The sequence below is a fragment of the Protopterus annectens genome, chromosome 7.part0 (assembly GCF_019279795.1).
Source record: "Protopterus annectens isolate FY-2018-M chromosome 7.part0, PAN1.0, whole genome shotgun sequence".
In the NCBI taxonomy this organism is placed as follows: Eukaryota; Metazoa; Chordata; order Ceratodontiformes; family Protopteridae; genus Protopterus; species Protopterus annectens.
In genome coordinates this window covers 1,047,209,748-1,047,230,129 of record NC_056739.1, presented here as the reverse complement: position 1 = coordinate 1,047,230,129, position 20,382 = coordinate 1,047,209,748, and the positions used below count along the sequence as shown (strand labels likewise).

General features: G+C 40.7%; 1 protein-coding gene across 2 annotated transcripts in view; it reads right to left on the bottom strand.

Moving 5' to 3' along the window:
- CEP152 (centrosomal protein 152) overlaps positions 1-20,382 on the bottom strand; it is a 2,961,597-nt gene that overhangs the window by 738,656 nt on the left and 2,202,559 nt on the right. For both annotated transcript variants that reach the window (XM_044077591.1, XM_044077592.1), the window contains exon 18: positions 18,500-18,691. In XM_044077591.1, coding sequence (XP_043933526.1) covers positions 18,500-18,691 — 192 coding nt within the window. The remainder of the gene's footprint in view (positions 1-18,499; positions 18,692-20,382) is intronic.

The following is a 20,382-nucleotide window of genomic DNA, read 5'->3' as shown; positions in this document are numbered from 1 at the left end:
GCTCGAACTTGAGCCTGTATGGTTTGTATCCTTTCTGTAGGTAGATAGACCCGCATTCGGTTTGAGTCTATCTCTACTCCGATGAATCTTATGCGTTGAGATGGCAGCAACACAGACTTTGGCCAATTGAAGGTGATTCCAAGGGAAGTGCCCAGTGATATTGTGGCTTGCAGGCTCTGCAATAGTAGATGCTTGGAGGTGGCAGTTAGGAGCCAGTCGTCTAGATACGGAAACACCTGGAATCCTAGACTTCTCAGGTGAGCAGTCACGACCGCCAAACATTTAGTGAACACCCTGGGGGTTGTGGTGAGACCAAAGGGCAGCGCGCGGAACTGAAAATGACTGTCTCCTAGGCTGAAGGGCAGATGTCTCCTGGACGCTTGATGTACCATGATATGGTAATAAGCGTCCTTGAGATCTATGGAGCACATCCAAACACCTTTCTCCAGCAGTGGGAGAATGGATTGTAGGGTGACCATTCGGAACTTGGACTTTTTGACTGAACGATTTAGAATGCTGAGATCCAAAATGGGCCTCAAGTCCCCGGTCTTTTTTGGCACCAAAAAGAATCTTGAGTAAGTCCCTAATCCGATCTGGTCTGCGGGGACCGGTTGGATGACTCCTTTTTGAAGCAGCTTTGAGACTTCTAAGGCTGCAATTTCCCGTTGACTGGGTGGCGGGTCCGGGATTTTCTTGGACTGAGGTGGGGAGTGAGAAAAGGGAATGGCGTAACCTCCGGCGATAATTCGAAGCACCCATCGGTCCTGAGTGATACCTTCACAGGCTTTTAGGTGCCTCGGCGACCCCGACTGGCTCCGGAGCTGCACAGTCGGGCAATCCCTCAGGGACTGTGAAAGGCTGAAGAGCCACGAAAGGACTCGCGGTCTCCAGTGTTGCGGGGGCCTCTGCCGCCTCTGGGACGACGTCGTCCAGAAGAATTTCCCCCTCCTCTGCCTCTAGAAGGGGGATCGTCCTGCTGTGAGGGATAAGACTTCTGAGATCTATGGAACCACATTTTCCCTCCTCTTTTAACCTTGGGGTAAGGCCGAAAGGGAGTGGAAAATCGTGCCCCTACAGCAGTCAAAGTCTTACCTTCTTGCTCGCAGCGGGTCAATGTGTCCTTTACCTTGGGTCCAAACAAAGAGGACCCATCAAAGGGGGCGTCGGCAAAGGAAGACTTGAAGGCTTCCGCAAAATGACACAGGCGGAGCCAGGCTTGCCTCCATAGAGTAATACCTGTACCCGCCGCTCTACTCGCCCCTTCGGCCGCATAAGAAATGAGCCTCATGGACGAGTTTGATATGGATGACAGCATAGCCAACTGAGAGCCAACCGTCTGGGCCAGCTGCTCAGGTAGGTTACCCAAGAGGGTATCTGAAAGCTCCTTGATCAGATCCCTCTGAAACCTGGTGAAGTGCGTTAAATAGTTCAGGGATCTCAAAGTAAAGGCCGCTGAACTTAGGGTGCGCTTACTGTACCGATCCATGCTCCTAGACTCCTTATTAAGAGGATGGACGGACGTTGAAGCCTCTGCTACATCCTGCTGGGTAGCAGATGCCACCACCAAGGCATCTACAGCCACACCTTTAGTCAAAAACTCCTTTTCTGGGGGTGCTGACAGGAACTTATTTGGGCGAGCAGGCACCGGTTCCACAGAGTCTGGGTGTTCCCACGCCCTTCGACAGATCAAATCTAGGAGCTCGTCGAAGGGCGGAGACACCCAGGAGGTGGAGGGCTGAGCCCCGAAGGCCTTAAGGAACACCGACTCGTCAGCAGAAGGGGGTTTGGATTGCCAGCCGCCTCGTTGTTTGAGGGTTTCCAGGATGTCTGCAAAGGAGACATCATCTGAGGACGACTTAGGGGACCCCTCTGCATCATCAAGATCAGTGTCTGACGTGAGAGACTCATCGGGGGAGTCAACGTGCTTCCTCTTGCACGATCTTTTCCTTGGGGGTTCCTCCGAAGAAGCTTCAGAGGGACCTCCAGGAGGGGAGGAACCCCCAGTGGGGGTGACCTCAGGCCCCGGGGCTCCGCTGTCTAAGGACAGGGGGACTGCCAAAGACCCAGTCTCCGTATGCAGGGAAGTTGCTGGAGAGACCGTGGAGGTAGCCAAAGAAGATTTGGCTAATGCACTCCTCATGGCCCTGAAGGCCGGACCACCAGAATCCTGGGAAGGTCCCACCTCCGTGGCCACAACAGTAGACAGTACCCCCACAGCCGACGCACCGAGAGGAAGGCTTGGGACCAAAAACATCAGTCCCGAAGCGTCCCACCCGGGGCCGACAGAGGAGGTCCGCGTACCGAACTCCAACTCGAGAGCCGGGGTTGGAGTAAGGGTCGGGCCCGACCCAAAAACCTCCATCGGCTCCACCAGCACCGGCTCCAATGGTGCCGAGGCTGTTGGAGGAGGAACCATAACTACAGGGTGGACCATCGGCTCCGAAGCCGAATGGGCTGGAGCCGAAACTAACTTTTGGAACACAGGAGACTGGAAAAGTCTCTGTCGATGTCCGAATCAGACATCTTGGAGGATCTAGATGAAACCGATCGGGTCCGAACCGACTTCTCCATCGGCTCCAAAGGACTGGGGGACTGGCTCCGAATGGACTCGACCAATATCTGTTCCGAAGGAGATTCCAAAACAATTTCCCTCGGTGGCGAGGAGGGCTTCAGCACCGAAGGGGAATAGTCTGAGCCAGCAACCCTCATCGGCTCAAAAATCAGTGGAGCCGATGAAGGTGACCCACCTCTCGACGCCCCAGTCCTCGGCTCCGAAACCAGAGGAGTCGAGACTGGAGGCATTGAGGCAGACCGTTCCGCCCTCGGCTCCGAAGTTCGTGGAGCCGATGGAGAAGCCTGCCTAGGTTTCTTAGCAGTCGGTTCCGACGGGCTGGTCGGAGCCAACGCTTTCTTCTTCTTGGTAGGAGAGGATGAGGAAGATAAGGCCTCCTCGAAGGAGGGTTTAATCAGCCCTTTCAATATTAATTTATTCTTCCTCTCTTGGAGGACTCTAGATGAAAAGGCGTGACACACGCTACAGGACTCCTGTAGGTGCTTGGCGCCTAAACAATATACGCACGAGGAGTGGTCATTGGTTATAGACATTTTATAACCGCACCTCGTGCACTTTTTGAACCCTGAGGGTCTATGTTCTTTTGACATAATGACTATCAAAAAACACTAAAACAAGTTAAAGTAGCACTATCTACTCAGAATGAAGATTTTACCACAATACAAAAATTTTAACCAACTTTTTTTTTTTTTTTTTAAACAACACAATACAATACAATATCAGAAAAAAATACTGAAAAGGAGGGCCAAGACCCTCTAACTTAAACAGGTACTTGACCTCCTTGAAAAAATAATAGACACTAGCTGAAGAATAGGGGAAGGCCCCTCTAACTTAAACGGGAAACCTTTCCCTTAATCAAACACACAATTTTCCACAACAAAATGCACCAAAACACACTCGTACGACAACAATAGCTGTTAAAACAGCTTTTTGGGTAAGAATAAGAAATTTCCTGACAGGAAACTTTGAAAGAAAACAGTACTTAGCTCAGCCAAGTTTGAGACCACGTCCTAGCTTGTAAGCGGCAAACAAGATCTGGGGGATTAGTGGTGGTGCATCCTGGGATAGAAAATAGCTCAGCCAATAACAGGCTTCGCTCTATAGCATAGCGTGCCGAGTCGGAGCCGAGGGATCGGCTCAGAGCCCATCAGTACAGAATGTAGGCGAGATAGGATCACATAACATCAAATGGTTTTCATTTCATTTAAACTTTTAAACTGACAGAAAAAAGTGAGCTCCTGTTTAAAAGTACAGTCAAGTCTCATGACGCTCAATTAAAACATGCACTCCTAGTTTAAAAATAACAATCTTTAACAAGAAAGTGCAATAAAACTTTTTTTTAATGTGGAAAGGTTTTCCCCAAAGGGAACTTATCTGGCCAACAATGGGACAGGACAAATTCACCATAGGTCCTTGAAAACCCACAGAGGAGTGCTCCCTTCAGCAGCAGGAAAGGTCTAAAGGGCTTAGGCCAGTTTGGGTGGGTAGAAGGTGCCCTGAAGCCTTGCAAGCTGGTGGATATTATATCCTTACTTAAAAACAAGATATGAGCACACCAACAAAGCTAAGAAAAAAACATAAAACGTCCTAAAACACTTATTACAAAAGGATGAGCGCTTTCGCGGGGTTACCGTTTCATCAGCTCCATATAAAAAGCAACTCAAAGTAAAACATTTATACAAGTTAAAATCACATATAATTAAAAAATCAAGTTCACCTTCTACTAATTAAAGCTGGTCTTAAAGGAATACTAGCAATAAGCCCTGGAACTTTATGTGCTTGCAGGGCTATAATCCATTTCACTTCCAAATTCTCCAAGTAATTATTCACATTACCTCTTCTCATACCAGGTTTAACCAGTTGTAAAACTGTAAAATGAAAGACATTATACCCTGTTTTATCCATAAGTACTGCCAATGCATTTGTAAGGACTTTGTTTCTGATATTCCCAACATGTTCCAAAATCCTTTCCTTAAACTTACACATCGTCTTGCCCACATAAAAACGTTGGCACTCCGTGCAAGTCGCTAAATAGACCAGACAATTACTATTGCATGTGGCAGACAACCTAGGGACAAATTCTCTCCTAGTAATGGGGTGAATAAACACTTGTTCTCCGACTATAAAAGTACATGCTTTGCATTTACCACAAGGCATAGTTCCTAGTGTTGGCAAAGGATCAGTCACTGCAACCTTAGGGCCATAGCATAGCATCCTTTCCAAATTCTTATTATTTCTAAAAATAGAACTCAGATGAGACCCAGCCACTTCACTGGTGGCTTCATCCTCTAGTAGTATAGGCCAGTTTTTCCTAATGGTATCACAAAAGTCAGAAATATTACTAGAATAGGTAAACAGCACTTTAGCATGTCCATGATTCAAGTTACTACTGTGATGCTGCCTGTTATAATTCCTGTACTTATTAGAAAAATAGGTAGCTCCTTTATCATTCCTATGCACTTGTACCTCCCTATGAACATCAGCTGTCAATCTATCAGGGTATCATCTATCCAAAAGATCACGTAAAAAATTATCAATAGATTCACTCATACCTGTATCATCAGTGTTAAGGTGTGATAACCTCAAGGATTGTCCTTTCACAATATTTTTAAAAATATGTGAGGGGTGCATACTGGATTTATGCAATATACTATTCTTCCAGCATGTCTTCTTAAAGCACTTTGTGTCGAGCCCTCCCAAGCCATTCTTATGGAACATAATATCCAGAAAATCTATACTGATTAATGACCAATGCATAACAAATTTAAGGTAGCTGGTAGTCCCCTTCAAGATACATGATGAATTCAGCTGTACTTCACTACCCTTCCACAACAGAAGAATACCGTCCACAAACCTGCCATAATATATTAAATGTGCATTATAGGCATTACTATTCAGTACGTGTTCTTCTTCCCATTGTGCCAACACCAAATTCGCATAGGTGTTGGCACATGGTGTACCCATGGCCACCCCTTGCTTCTGCAGGAAATATCTATCATTAAAAAGAAAAACATTATGGTTCAAGAATAAATCCAATGGCGTACAAACCACAGTTATTGTATCATGACTATAATGGCCATGATGTGCCATATAAAGCCTAACTGAGTCTATCCCCTCTGTGTTAGGGATCACTGTAAATAAGATTTTGCTATCAAGTGTGACCAACAAAATTTCTGATAAACCAAGACCTTGTACTTTATCAAATAAAGTCAATAGACAATGTTGTGTATCCTTCAACACTAAGGGGGGCCTCCTCTAGAAGAGATTTCAGCATGTTCTCTACATACTGGGACAAGGGCTCAGTGGCCCAACCACGCCCAGAGACTATGGGTCGCATGGGAGGTTTCACTAAAGTTTTATGTATCTTGGGTAGGCCATTAAATGTTGGTATAAGTGGATATTCAACTAGCAAAAATTCATATAAGTCAAAATCTAACAGCCTGTACATAAGTAGCTTGTAGAGCACATCCCTGATGGTACTTATACTTCTATCAATAACCTTTGCATCTATCACCATGTATGTGTCTACATCCAAAAACATTTCATTCATAGAACTTAAAAAATCAATTCTATTAAGAATAACTACTGCGGCCCCTTTATCAGCTGGTCTAATGCTGATACTATCCAATCTCTGTAGTTGTTTGAGGGCTTCACTCTCTGACGCTGTTAAATTTGAGAACATGCCTCAACAGTAAGTACTAATACTTTTTCATGTAGTAAACGTAGTGCCTTTAACACAATAGAAGCTTTTGTCAGTGTGTGTGAGTTAGATATATATGAAGCATTTCATAGAGCTAAAAGCATTTTCTCTAACTTAAAAGCATCAGAGAGTGAAGGCCTCGAAGAACTACAGAGATTGTATAGTATCAGCATTAGACCAGCTGATAAAGGGGGCACAGTAATTATTCTTAATAGAATTGATTACTGAAGTTCTATGAATGAAATGCTTTTAGATGTAGACACATACACAGTGATAGATGCAAGGTTACTGATAGAAGTTTAAGTACCATCAGGGATGTGCTCTACGAGCTACTTATGTACAGGCTGTTAGATTTTGACTTATATGAATTTCTCAGATCCTAGACTCTCCACTCAAGAAATCCTTAAATTTTAATATCAACTTTAAGTGCGATAACAATAACAATACACTTTTCGTCAAGACTGTGTCTTAACTTCTTCAGAAATTTTAGAACAATGCCACAAACCACTATTTAAAGTGTGCCTATATTAATTAATCAATAATCCATTTAGTTGCTTAAAGGCACATACATAAATTCACATACTATTAATTTTACATTCTCTTCAAAACATCCTCATTAACTTTGTATACCCTCCTACAAAGTTAAACTCACTCGGACTTGCATAAGTTCGACATTAACTTTTACTCTGTTAAAAAATCGTGAAGTAATAAAATAATATAATATAATAAAAAAATACGTGTATATATATTAATTTTAACATTGGTTTAAATTACTTTCACTGCTTAAAACTAAGTGAATGTAGACAGTAATAATAAATGTTGAGTTAAAAATTAACCAAATGCTCATAACAGTAGTTACCAAAGCATTAGCATAAATACAATAAAAACAATAATAATGTATTTAATATGTAATAAGTGTAAATATTCGCTATTAAAACCTAATATAAATATCAAATATTAAAATAAAAATAATAATATTTGAAGTGAAAATAATCACTTCATTCAGTTGATCAAAATAAACAGAATAAATATGAATACGGTACACAATTTACCTTTAGAAGTTAAAGTCGTAAAGGAGAAAATTTTTGAAAGTATGAAAAAACAAGTGTATCTTTTTTAACATAAAAAAAAAATATATATATATATATATATATATATATATATATATATATATATATATATATATACATACACACACATAAACATGCCCCCACAAACTTAGTTATACACATCTTGAATGCCATTAAGGGTTGATTTTACCCTATCATTCCTATCTAAAACTCTTACCAACCACCCAGTTTTAAAGGTATTTTAGGTATAATGATCAATTATACTAGTTTTTACTAGTTCTTTACTTTACTGACATTTACCTAACTAAATTTTTTAACCTAAGTATAAACATAATGGAAGTCATTTCATTGATGCCTGGGTATTGACAGGCATTTACCCTGAGCTGCCATATGAGTTCCTTCTTCTCCAATTTCAAAGATTCTGGTCCTCCTCTTTCATCTTTCTTCAATTGGTCAATGACTCTAAATTTAAATTCATGGCCAACAAACTCGCTTGTATGTCTAGCTAAAGCATTCTCTAGTTTGTTCCTACTAATACAGTAAATATGCTCGTAGATCCTTTCGCCAAGCTTTCTATCGGTTTTCCCGATATAGAAAGCCGGGGCAACTTGTGCATTTAGCTAAATATACTACTTGTTTACTGTTACAGTTAAACTTCCCATTGGACTTGTATTTCTGTTTATCAATACTATAATTACACCCTTCATCAATATACCTACAATACCTACACATATTGCACTTGTACATACCTTCTTTTTTAGCATTCACTTTACCTTTGGCTTCCAGAATTTCTTTTAAATTGTTACCATGCCTATATGTGATTTTAGGCCTTTCTGGGAACGTTTCTCTAAAATATTTATCACTCGTCAAGAAGTCCCAGTTTTTTGTAATAATATTCATTATTTTATGGGATTCGATGTTAAATGTGCATAGGTATTAACCATTTCTTCTTTTGTCACTACCACTATGCCCCCACCATTTATCTTACTTAGTATTGGGACATAGTCCCCTACCAATCTTTTATACTGGACTTCCTTGATGATCCCCTGTAAGAAGTGAGGAGGGTATCCCCTTTGCCAAAAGAAATTAGACATTAAGATACACTCCTCTTCAAACTCCTCATCCTTAGTTGTCATCCTGGCTGCCCTAACCAGTTGCCCCTTTACTACAGATCTCTTCTGATGCATAGGATGGCAACTTGTAAAATGCAAGTACATGTTAGAATGGGTCGCTTTCCTATATATTTTAGAAACATACATCCTTTCATCATAATCCTTCCTTAAATCTACATCCAGGTATACTATTCTGTCCTTACTATGACTGGATGTGAAACTCAGGAAGTGGGTGCTGTTATTAAACATTTCTAACAAGCCCTCCAATTCAACATCAGTTCCCTGGAATAAGATAAATATATCATCCAGGAACCGTGTATAGAAAAAAATATTATCCTTATAGTCCAAATTGTTTAACACGAAAGTTCTTTCCCAATAAGCCATCACTAGATTCGCCAGGCCGGCTCCACATGGAGAGCCCATTGCCACTCCAACTTTTTGGTGGAAAATATCATTGTTGAACATTACATAATTGTATGAAAGAACTGTATCTATCAGTTCTTCCTCCAATTTAAATTCAATCCCATAAAATAATGAATATTATTACAAAAAAAGTACAGTTTTGTACCTACCATAAATGTAGATGTTCGAGGATCTACATTGCTGCAGTCATGACCTGTGGGTAGTCCGTTGTCCTCGGTCGGCCCGAATACCAAAGGGCTAGGCTGGCGTCGGTCATTGTCGCCTAGAGCTGACGTCAGTACACAGAAGTACTTAAGCGCATGACCAACGCCATATCCTCAGTCTTTCTTGCCCCAGATGTCAGAAGGCCTAAAAAGAAAAGCCAAAAATAGGAAATGCCCAACAACCCCTAGTGTGCAAATAAAAAATATCTCCAAAAGAAACCCAGCAACCCCAACCTATAGAGGGGAAGGAGGGAGGGAAAATTGGACTGCAGCAATGTAGATCCTCGAACATCTACATTTATGGTAGGTACAAAACTGTACTATGTTCTTCGTCTCACATTGCTGCAGTCATGACATGTGGGTAGAATCCCAAAGCAAAGGAAAAGGGAGGCTGGCAAATTACAAAGCATTAGGAGCTGCTAACATGCCCTGTAAAACTGCAGTGGCAAACCCAGCCCTGGACTTGGAATAGAGAGGGAGATGGTAATGCTTAGTGAAAGTGTGTACAGAACTCCAAGTAGCTGCCTCCAAAATATCCTTAGTAGCTACACCCCTCAAAAAAGCAGTAGACGTGGCAGTAGCCCTAGTAGAATGAGGCCTGATCCCCGCAGGAACATCCTTCCCATGATGAGAATAACAAAAAGCAATACAATGACCAATCCACTTTGAAATAGTCTGCTTTGAAACAGCTTTCCCCTGAGAACTCAAAGCAAAAGAAACAAATAACTGTTGAGTCTGTCTGAACTCCTTAGTTCTGCTCAAGTAGTAACGTAACTGCCTGTGTATATCCAAAGAATGCAAAACTTTTTCCCCTTTATTTTGGGGGTCAGCATAAAAAGTAGGCAAATGAATAGACTGATTCAAGGCCACACTAGAAATCACTTTAGGCATGAAAGTAGGGTTAGTCCGCAAAGAAACTCTATCCTTATGGAATATCAAAAAAGGTTCAACTGCCATGAGAGCCTGCAATTCAGATACCCTCCTAGCAGAAGTAATGGCCAACAAAAAAGCAGTCTTCCAAGACAAAAACTTCAGTTCAGACGTAGCTGCAGGTTCAAAAGGAGGTAAAGTAAGTTTCTCCAAAACAAAATTGAGATCCCAGGAAGGAGTAGGAGCTCTACGTGGGGGTCTTATATTCTTTGCCCCTCTAAGAAATTGTTTGAACAAAGGATGAGAAAATAAAAGAGGGTCACAATCATAGTAAGCAGAAATGGCTGCAGCATGAACCTTCACAGAAGAGAATGACAAACCCTTGTCCAGTAATTCAGTAAGGTACTGTAGTGCAAAACTCAAATTAGGCATTGAAACATCAAAACCCTTTGCAGTGCTCCAAAGAAAAAATCTCTTCCATTTATCAGCATAAACTTTTCTAGTGCTAGGCCGCCTAGCTTCCAAAATGACATCTAAAACCTTTTGAGGAAGCTGAGACCCCACCGGCTCCATCACAGAATACGCCAGGCTGTCAGATGGAGGGACTGCACCTGAACATTGAGAAAATGATTGTTTGACTGGGACAACAAATGAGGAACCTGGGCAGAGGCCAAGGAGGCTCCTGGATTAAACTCCTCAGCAGAGGATACCAATGTTGACGTGGCCAGTCTGGTGCTATTAGAATCATGCAAGGCTTGTCCCGTCTGACTTTCAAGAGTACCTTGGGGAGAAGAGGCAGAGGAGGAAAAGCATAAACGTGAATTTTGTTCTAACTGAAAGATAGAGCATCCACTTTCCAAGCATCTGGGTGGAACATCTTTGTGCAAAATTTTGGAAGTTGAAAATTCAGTGGAGAAGTGAACAGATCTATGTCTGGAGTTCCCCAAGCCACAGTCAATTGTTTGAAAATTTGAGGATCCAGTTTCCACTCGTGGGGATCCACCATTTGTCTGCTCAAAATATCTGCTAGGGAGTTCTGTGCTCCTGGCAGAAACCTTGCTTGAAGATTCATTCGCAAACTCAGAGCAGTCTCCCTTAAAATCATTGCTTGTCTGCAAAGAGGGTAGGAATGGGTTCCCCCCTGCTTGTTGATGTACCACATGACTGTTGTGTCTGTTTGGATCAACACCTGTCCTGGCTGAAGTAGGTCTTTGAAGGCCATCAAAGCAAATTGAACTGCTAACATCTCCTTCATGTTGATATGCAAATGTAGTAGCTTGGGAGGCCACATGTCTTGTATCCATTTTCCATTTAAGTGTGCTCCCCAAGCCAAGTCCGAGGCATCCGTCGTTAGGATCTGACTCGCCTCTGGTCGGGTCACAGAGAGTCCCTTGTTTAGGTGACATTCCTGCGCCCACCACAGTAATTCTTTCTGGATGCAAGGTATAATCCGAATGACAGTGTCCAAACCATGGCAGTGTTGAGCCCACACACTTTTGAGATACCATTGTAGCTTCCTCATATGCAGTTTGGCATTGGGAAGTACTAGAATGCAAGATGCCATGAACCCCAAGGCTTGGAGGACTGTCCTTGCAGTCAGCCTGGACATTACTGATAACTGCTGGAAGTAGAGAGGAAGAGTTCTTTGTTTGTCCGGGGTCAGAAATGCCATCTGAGAAGCTGTATTCAGTCTCACACCCAGAAAGCACATGTCCTGAGAGGGCACTAGACTGGACTTTATTTCGTTCACAGTATACCCTAGGCACCTTAAAACTTCCATTATATACTGGAGATGCTGTAGTAATTTGTCTTTGTTTTGAGCAAGAATCAGGCAATCGTCCAAATAAGGATAAATTTGTATTCCTCTCTGTCTGAAGAAAGCAATCACAGGAGCCAGAACTTTTGTGAACACCCTGGGCACAGTAGATAAGCCAAAGGGCAATGCAGAGAACTGATAATGTGAAGTACCAGCCCGAAACCTCAGGAATCTCCTGCAGCTGGGCTTGATAGGGATGTGAAGATAGGCCTCTTTGAGATCCAGGGTTACCATCCAGTGATCTTTGCCTATCATAGGCAGAAGTTGTTGTAATGTTAACATCTTGAACTTTGGAATTTCTAGGTAGGTGTTGAGAATGGACAAATCCAGAATTGGTCTCCAAGTGTTTCCTTTCTTTGGCACTAGGAAGAGACGGGAATAAAATCCTAGGCCTACTTCTGAAGGAGGGACCACTTGAATTGCCTCCATCTGCAAAAGTAAAGAAATTTGCTCCTGAGCCTCCAGCCTTTGCTGAGGAGGCACATCCGGCATGCCTTTGAAAGGAGGAAAAGTGTGAAAATAAAACTTGTAACCTCGATTTATTATATCCAACACCCATTTGTCCTGGGTGACCAAATTCCAGTTTTCTTTGAAAAGTCCCAACTTTCCTCCTAGAGGAGCTGCCAGTAAAGAAGGGTCTGGCAGCGGAAGATACAGGTCATTGGGTCTGCTTACGAAAGGGCTGACCCCTGCCCTCACCAGAAGACTGTGCAGGAGAACTCCAAGTCCTAGGTCTGAAGGAACCCTGAGCGTGAGCCCTGCCTCTACCACGTCTAGACCTGCCCTTAGGCTGATAATCCGAAGAAGGATAAGACCATCCCCTAGCAGGCCAATTCCTACTAAACTTAGGGGGCTGCACCTGCAAAAAATCCTTGACCGTCTGCATAGACTTAGCCTTATCTTCCATCTTTTTCAAAACTGATTCCACAGGAGGACCAAAAAGTACTTCAGATTGAAGAGGAGCATCCAAAATCCGAGCCTTTACATGTTCTGACAAATTTTGATCCTTAAGCCAGGCATGTCTACGAATAACTGAACCTGTAGCAGCCACCCTAGAAGAAGCCTGAAGAGCATCAAAACCACACTGCAAAGAATGCTTGCCAACTTGATCTGATGCATGAACCAACTCCTGGAGCTCCTTACACTCTATACCCTCAGATAAAGCATCCACCTTAGATTTCAATTGGCCTAATAAAAAGTTCTGATACTTCAGCATATGAAATTGGCAATTCAAAGCCCTCATAGCTAACGTAGAGGAGGTGTACACTTTTTTCCCCCACCTATCTAACGCTCTAGAATCTTTATCCAAAGGGACTGGATTCTTAGCCACAGAAGCCCTAACACCCTTCGGGCCTTGAATAATAGTTTCCGGATCAGCTCTAGGACTCTTATACAAATACTTATGTGCCTCTGGAACTCTGTAATACCTGTCTGGCTTAACAGGGGCCGGAGGCAGAGAATCAGGATTAAGGGAAGATTCAGAAAAAACATCCTGAACAACATCTAAGACAGGAGGAATAGCCAAGGGCCTATGCTGTGGCAGAAACAAAAATTCCTTAAGCCTTTTCCGAGAATCTGAAAAATCTTGACCTTCCCACTTGAAATGCTCCCTCATGGTATGTAAAGTTTCAGAAAAAGAAAAATCTTCTGGAGGAGAAGCAGAAGGACAGGAGTCCTCTGCATCCGAATCAGAATATGAAGGGAAATCCTGAATTTCTTCAGCTGAGGAATCAGAGTAGTCTGAGGAATGATCCATTCCCTCTAAATCTGCCTCCACCCTAGGCCTCTTCTCTGGGGGGGGCATAGAACCCCTGATCAAAGTAATCAAGTCCTCCGCCATTTTCAACATATGCTTTTTAGGAACAGGGGCTGGAGAGCTAGAAGTATGACCAGGGCCAACAAGACCAGGTTTGGCCTTAGCATGGCCTTTAGCCACTGAAGTAGAAGGCCTAATAACCTTTTGTAAGGATGGAACTACTGAAACCTGAGAAGCACCCTCGGCCTGGCCTAACTCCTGAGAGGCCAACTCCTGTAAAAGTAAAGGTTCCCCCTGGGATTCAGCCGAACCCTCGGCAGGATCCACAGATTCAACCAGAGGCTCAGAAGAACCGGCGTCCGCAATGGACGACTCATCCGGTTTAGACCTCAAAGATTTATCCTTACGCTTTTTAGCGGTAGCGGGCGTCGGAGGATCCGACGGCATGTTATAGTTACACCGCTTACCGAAAACAAGCCTGGCACAGTCTAACCTTCGTTTAATGGTGCGCTTATTAAATCTAGCACAAAAGCGACACCCGACTACGCCGTGCTCAGGCCCTAAGCAAGGAATACAGAAAGAATGATAATCCCTATGAGGTATCTGTTTCCCACAAGAAATGCAATTATTAACTTTTTCTGACATCCGGATAACTGAGGCAAGAAAAGACAAACATTTCCCCAGCGGGGTACTTAGCCCAACTTGGTCTTCGGTCTGAAACTCGGTAAATGAAAATTTCAGAACGCCGAACGGCACTTGCAAACGCTGCTTCTGCTTCGGACCACGCGGCAAGAAAGACTGAGGATATGGCGTCGGTCATGCGCTTAAGTACTTCTGCGTACTGACGTCAGCTCTAGGCAACAATGACCGACGCCAGCCTAGCCCTTTGGTACTCGGGCCGACCGAGGACAGCGGACTACCCACAGGTCATGACTGCAGCAATGTGAGACGAAGAACATCTGGGACTTCTTGACGAGTGATAAATATTTTAGAGAAACGTTCCCAGAAAGGCCTAAAATCACATATAGGCATGGTAACAATTTAAAAGACATTCTGGAAGCCAAAGGTAAAGTGAATGCTAAAAAAGAAGGTATGTACAAGTGCAATACGTGTAGGTATTGTAGGTATATTGATGAAGGGTGTAATTATAGTATTGATAAACAGAAATACAAGTCCAATGGGAAGTTTAACTGTAACAGTAAACAAGTAATATATTTAGCTAAAGGCACAAGTTGCCCCGGCTTTCTATATCGGGAAAACCGATAGAAAGCTTGGTGAAAGGATCTACGAGCATATTTACTGTATTAGTAGGAACAAACTAGAGAATGCTTTAGCTAGACATACAAGCGAGTTTGTTGGCCATGAATTTAAATTTAGAGTCATTGACCAATTGAAGAAAGATGAAAGAGGAGGACCAGAATCTTTGAAATTGGAGAGGAAGGAACTCCTATGGCAGCTCAGGGTAAATACCTGTCAATACCCAGGCATCAATGAAATGACTTCCATTATGTGTATACTTAGGTTAAAAAATTTAGTTAGGTAAATGTCAGTAAAGTAAAAAACTAGTAAAAACTAGTATAATTGATCATTATACCTAAAATACCTTTAAAACTGGGTGGTTGGGTAAGAGTTTTAGATAGGAATGATAGGGTAAAATCAACCCTTAATGGCGTTCAAGATGTGTATAACTAAGTTTGTGGGGGCATGTTTATATATATATATATATATATATATATATATATATATATATATATATTTTTTTTAATGTTAAAAAAGATACACTTGTTTTTTCATACTTTCAAAAATTTTCTCCTTTACGACTTTAACTTCTAAAGGTAAATTGTGTACCGTATTCATATTTATTCTGTTTATTTTGATCAACTGAATGAAGTGATTATTTTCACTTCAAATATTATTATTTTTATTTTAATATTTGATATTTATATTAGGTTTTAATAGCGAATATTTACACTTATTACATATTAAATATATTAAATACATTATTATTGTTTTTATTGTATTTATGCTAATGCTTTGGTAACTACTGTTATGAGCATTTGGTTAATTTTTAACTCAACATTTATTATTACTGTCTACATTCACTTAGTTTTAAACAGTGAAAGTAATTTAAACCAATGTTAAAATTAACATATATACACGTATTATTTTATTATATTATATTATTTTACTACTTCACGATTTTTTAACAGAGTAAAAGTTAATGTCGAACTTACGCAAGTCCGAGTGAGTTTAACTTTGTAGGAGGGTATACAAAGTTAATGAGGGTGTTTTGAAGAGAATGTAAAATTAATAGTATGTGAATTTATGTATGTGCCTTTAAGCAACTAAATGGATTATTGATTAAATATAGGCACACTTTAAATAGTGATTTGTGGCATTGTTCTAAAATTTCTGAAGAAGTTAAGACACAGTCTTGACGAAAAGTGTATTGTTATTGTTATCGCACTTAAAGTTGATATTAAAATTTAAGGATTTCTTGAGTGGAGAGTCTAGGATCTGATATTTTTTGTTGCTGAACTTGTCGGAACACTTTCTTGGTTTGTCTTCGTTTATATGAATTTCTGCTAGTTGAATATCCACTGATACCAACATTTAATGGCCTACCCAAGATACATAAAACTTCAGTGAAACCTCCCATGTGACACATAGTCTCTGGGCGTGGTTGGGCCACTGAACCCTTGTCCCAGTATGTAGAGGACATGCTGAAACCTCTTCTAGAGGAGGCCCCCTTAGTGTTGAAGGATACACAACATTGTCTATCAACTTTATTTGATAAAGTACAAGGTCTTGATTTATCAGAAATTTTGTTGGTCACACTTAATATCAAACCTTATTTACAGTGATCCCTAACACAGAGGGGATAGACTCACTTAGGCTTTATATGGCACATCATGGCCATTATAGTCATGATACAATAACTGTGGTTTGTACGCCATTGGATTTAATCTTGAACCATAATGTTTTTCTTTTTAATGATAGATATTTCCTGCAGAAGCAAGAGGTGGCCATGGGTACACCATGTGCCAACACCTATGCGAATTTGGTGTTGGCACAATGGGAAGAAGAACACGTACTGAATAGTAATGCCTATAATGCACATTTAATATATTAAGGCAGGTTTGTGGACGATATTCTTCTGTTGTGGAAGGGTAGTGATGTACAACTGAATGAATTCATCATGTATCTTGAAGGGACTACCAGCTACCTTACATTTGTTATGCATTGGTCATTAATCAGTATAGATTTTCTGGATATTACATTCTATAAGAATGGCTTGGGAGGGCTCGACACCAAGTGCTTTAAGAAGACATGCTGGAAGAATAGTATATTGCATAAATCCAGTATGCACCCCTCACATATTTTTAAAAATATTGTGAAAGGACAATCCTTGAGGTTATCACGCCTTACACTGATGATACAGGTATGAGTGAATCTATTGATAATAATTCTTTTACATGATCTTTCAGATAGAGGATACCCTGATAGACTGACAGCTGATGTTCATAGGGAGGTACAAGTGCACAGGAATGATAAAGGAGCTCCCTATTTTTCTAATAAGTACAGGAATTATAACAGGCAGCATCTCAGTAGTAACTTGAATAAAGGACATCCTTAAAGTGCTGTTTACCTATTCTAGTAATATTTCTGACTTTTGTGATATCATTAGGAAAAACTGGTCCATACTACTAGAGGATGAAGCCACCAGTGAAGTGATTGAGTCTCGTCCGAATTTTATTTTTAGAAATAATAAGAATTTGAAAAGGATGCTATGCTATGGCCCTAAGGTTGCAGTGACTGATCCTTTGCCAACACTAGGAACTATGCCTTGTGGTAAATGCAAAGCTTGCACTTTTATAGTCAGAGAACAAGTATTTATTCACCCCATTACTAGGAGAGAATTTGTCCCTAGGTTTCTGCCACATGCAGTAGTAATTGTCTGGTCTATTTAGCAACTTGCATGGACTGCCAAAGTTTTATGTGGGCAAGACGATGTGTAAGTTTAAGGAAAGGATTTTGGAACATGTTGGGAATATCAAAACAAAGTCCTTACAAATGCATTGGCAGTACATATGGCTAAACAGGGCATAATGTCTTCCATTTTAGAGATTTACAACTGGTTAAACCTGGTATGAGAAGAGGTAATGTGAATAATTACTTGGAGAATTTGGAAGTGAAATGGATTATAGCCCTGCAAGCACATAACATTCCAGGGCTTAATGCTAGTATTCCTTCATAAAATTCCAGTGCTTAATGCTAGTATTCCTTTAAGGCCAGCTTTAATTAGTAGAAGGTGAACTTGATTTTTTAATTATATGTGATTTTAACTTGTATAAATGTTTTACTTTGAGTTGCATTTTATATGGATCTGATTAAGGGGTAACCCCGCAAAAACGCTCATCCTTTTGTAATAAAGAAGTGTTTTAGGATGTTTTTTGGCTTTTTCTCAGCTTTGTTGGTGTGCTCACATCTTGTTTTTAAGTCTTGATTTTTGTTGTTTGTGAGCCACCTTTGGCAGGAGTGTGTACTGTTTATTTTACTTTGATATTATATCATTGGCAGGATATAACCCATACAGTTAAGGCTACTGCAGCAGTGATCAATATGAACATTTATCTTTAGTCACTAATTTTGTAGGCTAAAATAAATGTAGTTTGAAAATGTATTGTGTCACTATTGAAAGAAAGCTAAATGGAAAATGTAAATGATTAAATGATAAACACCCTACACTAACTGGTATACTAATAACAGTAATTTAAATTCACACAAATTAACAGGAAGTTATATTAAATAAAACATATATTCCTCCCAGCTCTTTAATACAAAGCAGATAATGCTGAACTTTGCCATGCACTTTACACTTCTTTACAGGGTCACAATTTCCATTTACAAGTAACACCACTAAAATCATCAAAGTTAGGAAACCATATCAAATCAGAGGCAAATTGAAAAATTTACCTTATCTTGTTCCTCCTTCCAGCTGCTCTTGGCAAGTGCAACTTGTGTTTTAACTTTCTCCATAACATCAGCTTCCCGCTCATTTATATACTGCTTTTCTATTATTGTTAGAGCAGTTCTGTGCTTTTCTTCAAGTTCATCCTTTAAGCTTTTCAGCTCATTGTCTTTTTGTTTGGACAACTGTTCTTTAAGCTAAAGAAATACAAAAAAAAAAAAAAAAAAAATTATATATATATATATATATATATATATATATATATATATATATATATATATATATATATATATACATATACACACAAGAAATATGACTATTTTAACAAAATATGTAATCCCAATGGAAATAACTACTCAATGAAACAAAATTTATGTACTTAGCATAAGAATAGATCCCTTTATTCTAGTCCGTAGATCCCTTTATTCTAGTCCGTCTAATATGACATATAGGTCCTCAAGTCACCTCTCAAATCTGAGCCATCAGAGTGTTCAAGCCTCATAACCCTTTAAAAAAATCTTCCTTCCCATAAACCCTCTGCCCCTGAGCTATCTCAGATCTTGACATCTGCTTGACAGAAACCTGAATAAACAGCCTTGCTTTGGGATCCAGGCATTAAGTACGGCACTCCTTTAGGTCCAATAAGATGGAAGAGGGACAGGAAAGAAGCTTGCCTTTCGAATGGATTGAATGAAGGAATTTATTGTTAAGTACATAACTTTCATATTCTCTTCCTTCCATCCAGCTGATCTGATGTGTGAGTCAGAATCCCTAGCTAAGTATATCCCAAGATGAAGTCAAGACAGGAACCCTTCCAAAACAGAGGCACCAAAACAGGCTCTAGCTCTGGAACTGCAGTCCAATCTACAGTGGTTGATGAAGGTATGTCTAGAAGACCAGATGGATGCCTCAGAGATGTCATTGAGGGAGTGAGCTCTGGGGAAGCAGTGGAAGGAGCTATTGATCTGGTGGAATAGCCTTTGGGTCTGTCAGATGAAGATTTATTTTGAAATTCATAGATGAAGGATATGTAATTTGATAGCCACCTTGAAAGGGTGACTTTAGACACTTTCTTGTCCAACTTATTTTGTGCAAAGGATATGAATAACTTTTTATTCTTCTTAGAAGAAAAAGTCCTATGACGTTAGAATCATAACTGTCAGTGCACATCTAGGGTATGCAGAAGGTATTACTCTTGTTCTGATAACTAGGAAAAATACTGGTAAATGGATTGATTGAGACAAGTTATGTTCAGAAGCTACTTTAGGAACAAAAGAGGAATTAGTTCTCACACTTACCCTGTCCTTGTGAAAAACAAGGTAAGGAGAAATTTTAATTCTGAGGTAGTGGCAGGCTCAATGGGAGATTCTGTTATGGCCTCCAGAATGAAATTTAAATCCCATGCTGGCAATGGATCTTTGATTCGGGGAGGGGGGGGGTGGGGAGTAGGAAGGTAAATTTCAGAAAGCTGTTACACAATTTCTGGAACGTCAATGGATGACCCTGAAATTCAATATGGAAGGATGAAATTGTCATTAATTGAACTATAATGGTAAAGAAACTAGAACCTGCGTGGAAAAGTCTATTCCACTTCCTGTGATATGTCATCCTTGTATATGGTTTGTGAGAGGCTGTTAGGATGTGAACTATGTTGTGGGGAAGGGGGGAGTCTCTCATCAACAGAATTGCAAATACCATGTGGTTAGTTTCAATTTGGGAAGATCTGGGTGAGACTTTCCTGAGGGAATGAGATACAAGAGCAGATGTAGAAGCCAAAGGGTCTCCGTCAGGTGAGGCTTCAGGAGGGGGGAACCAGATCTGTCAAGGCTAATATGTAGCAATGAGGATGACAGTTGCCCTGAACCATAGGGCTTTCTGTAGATATCTT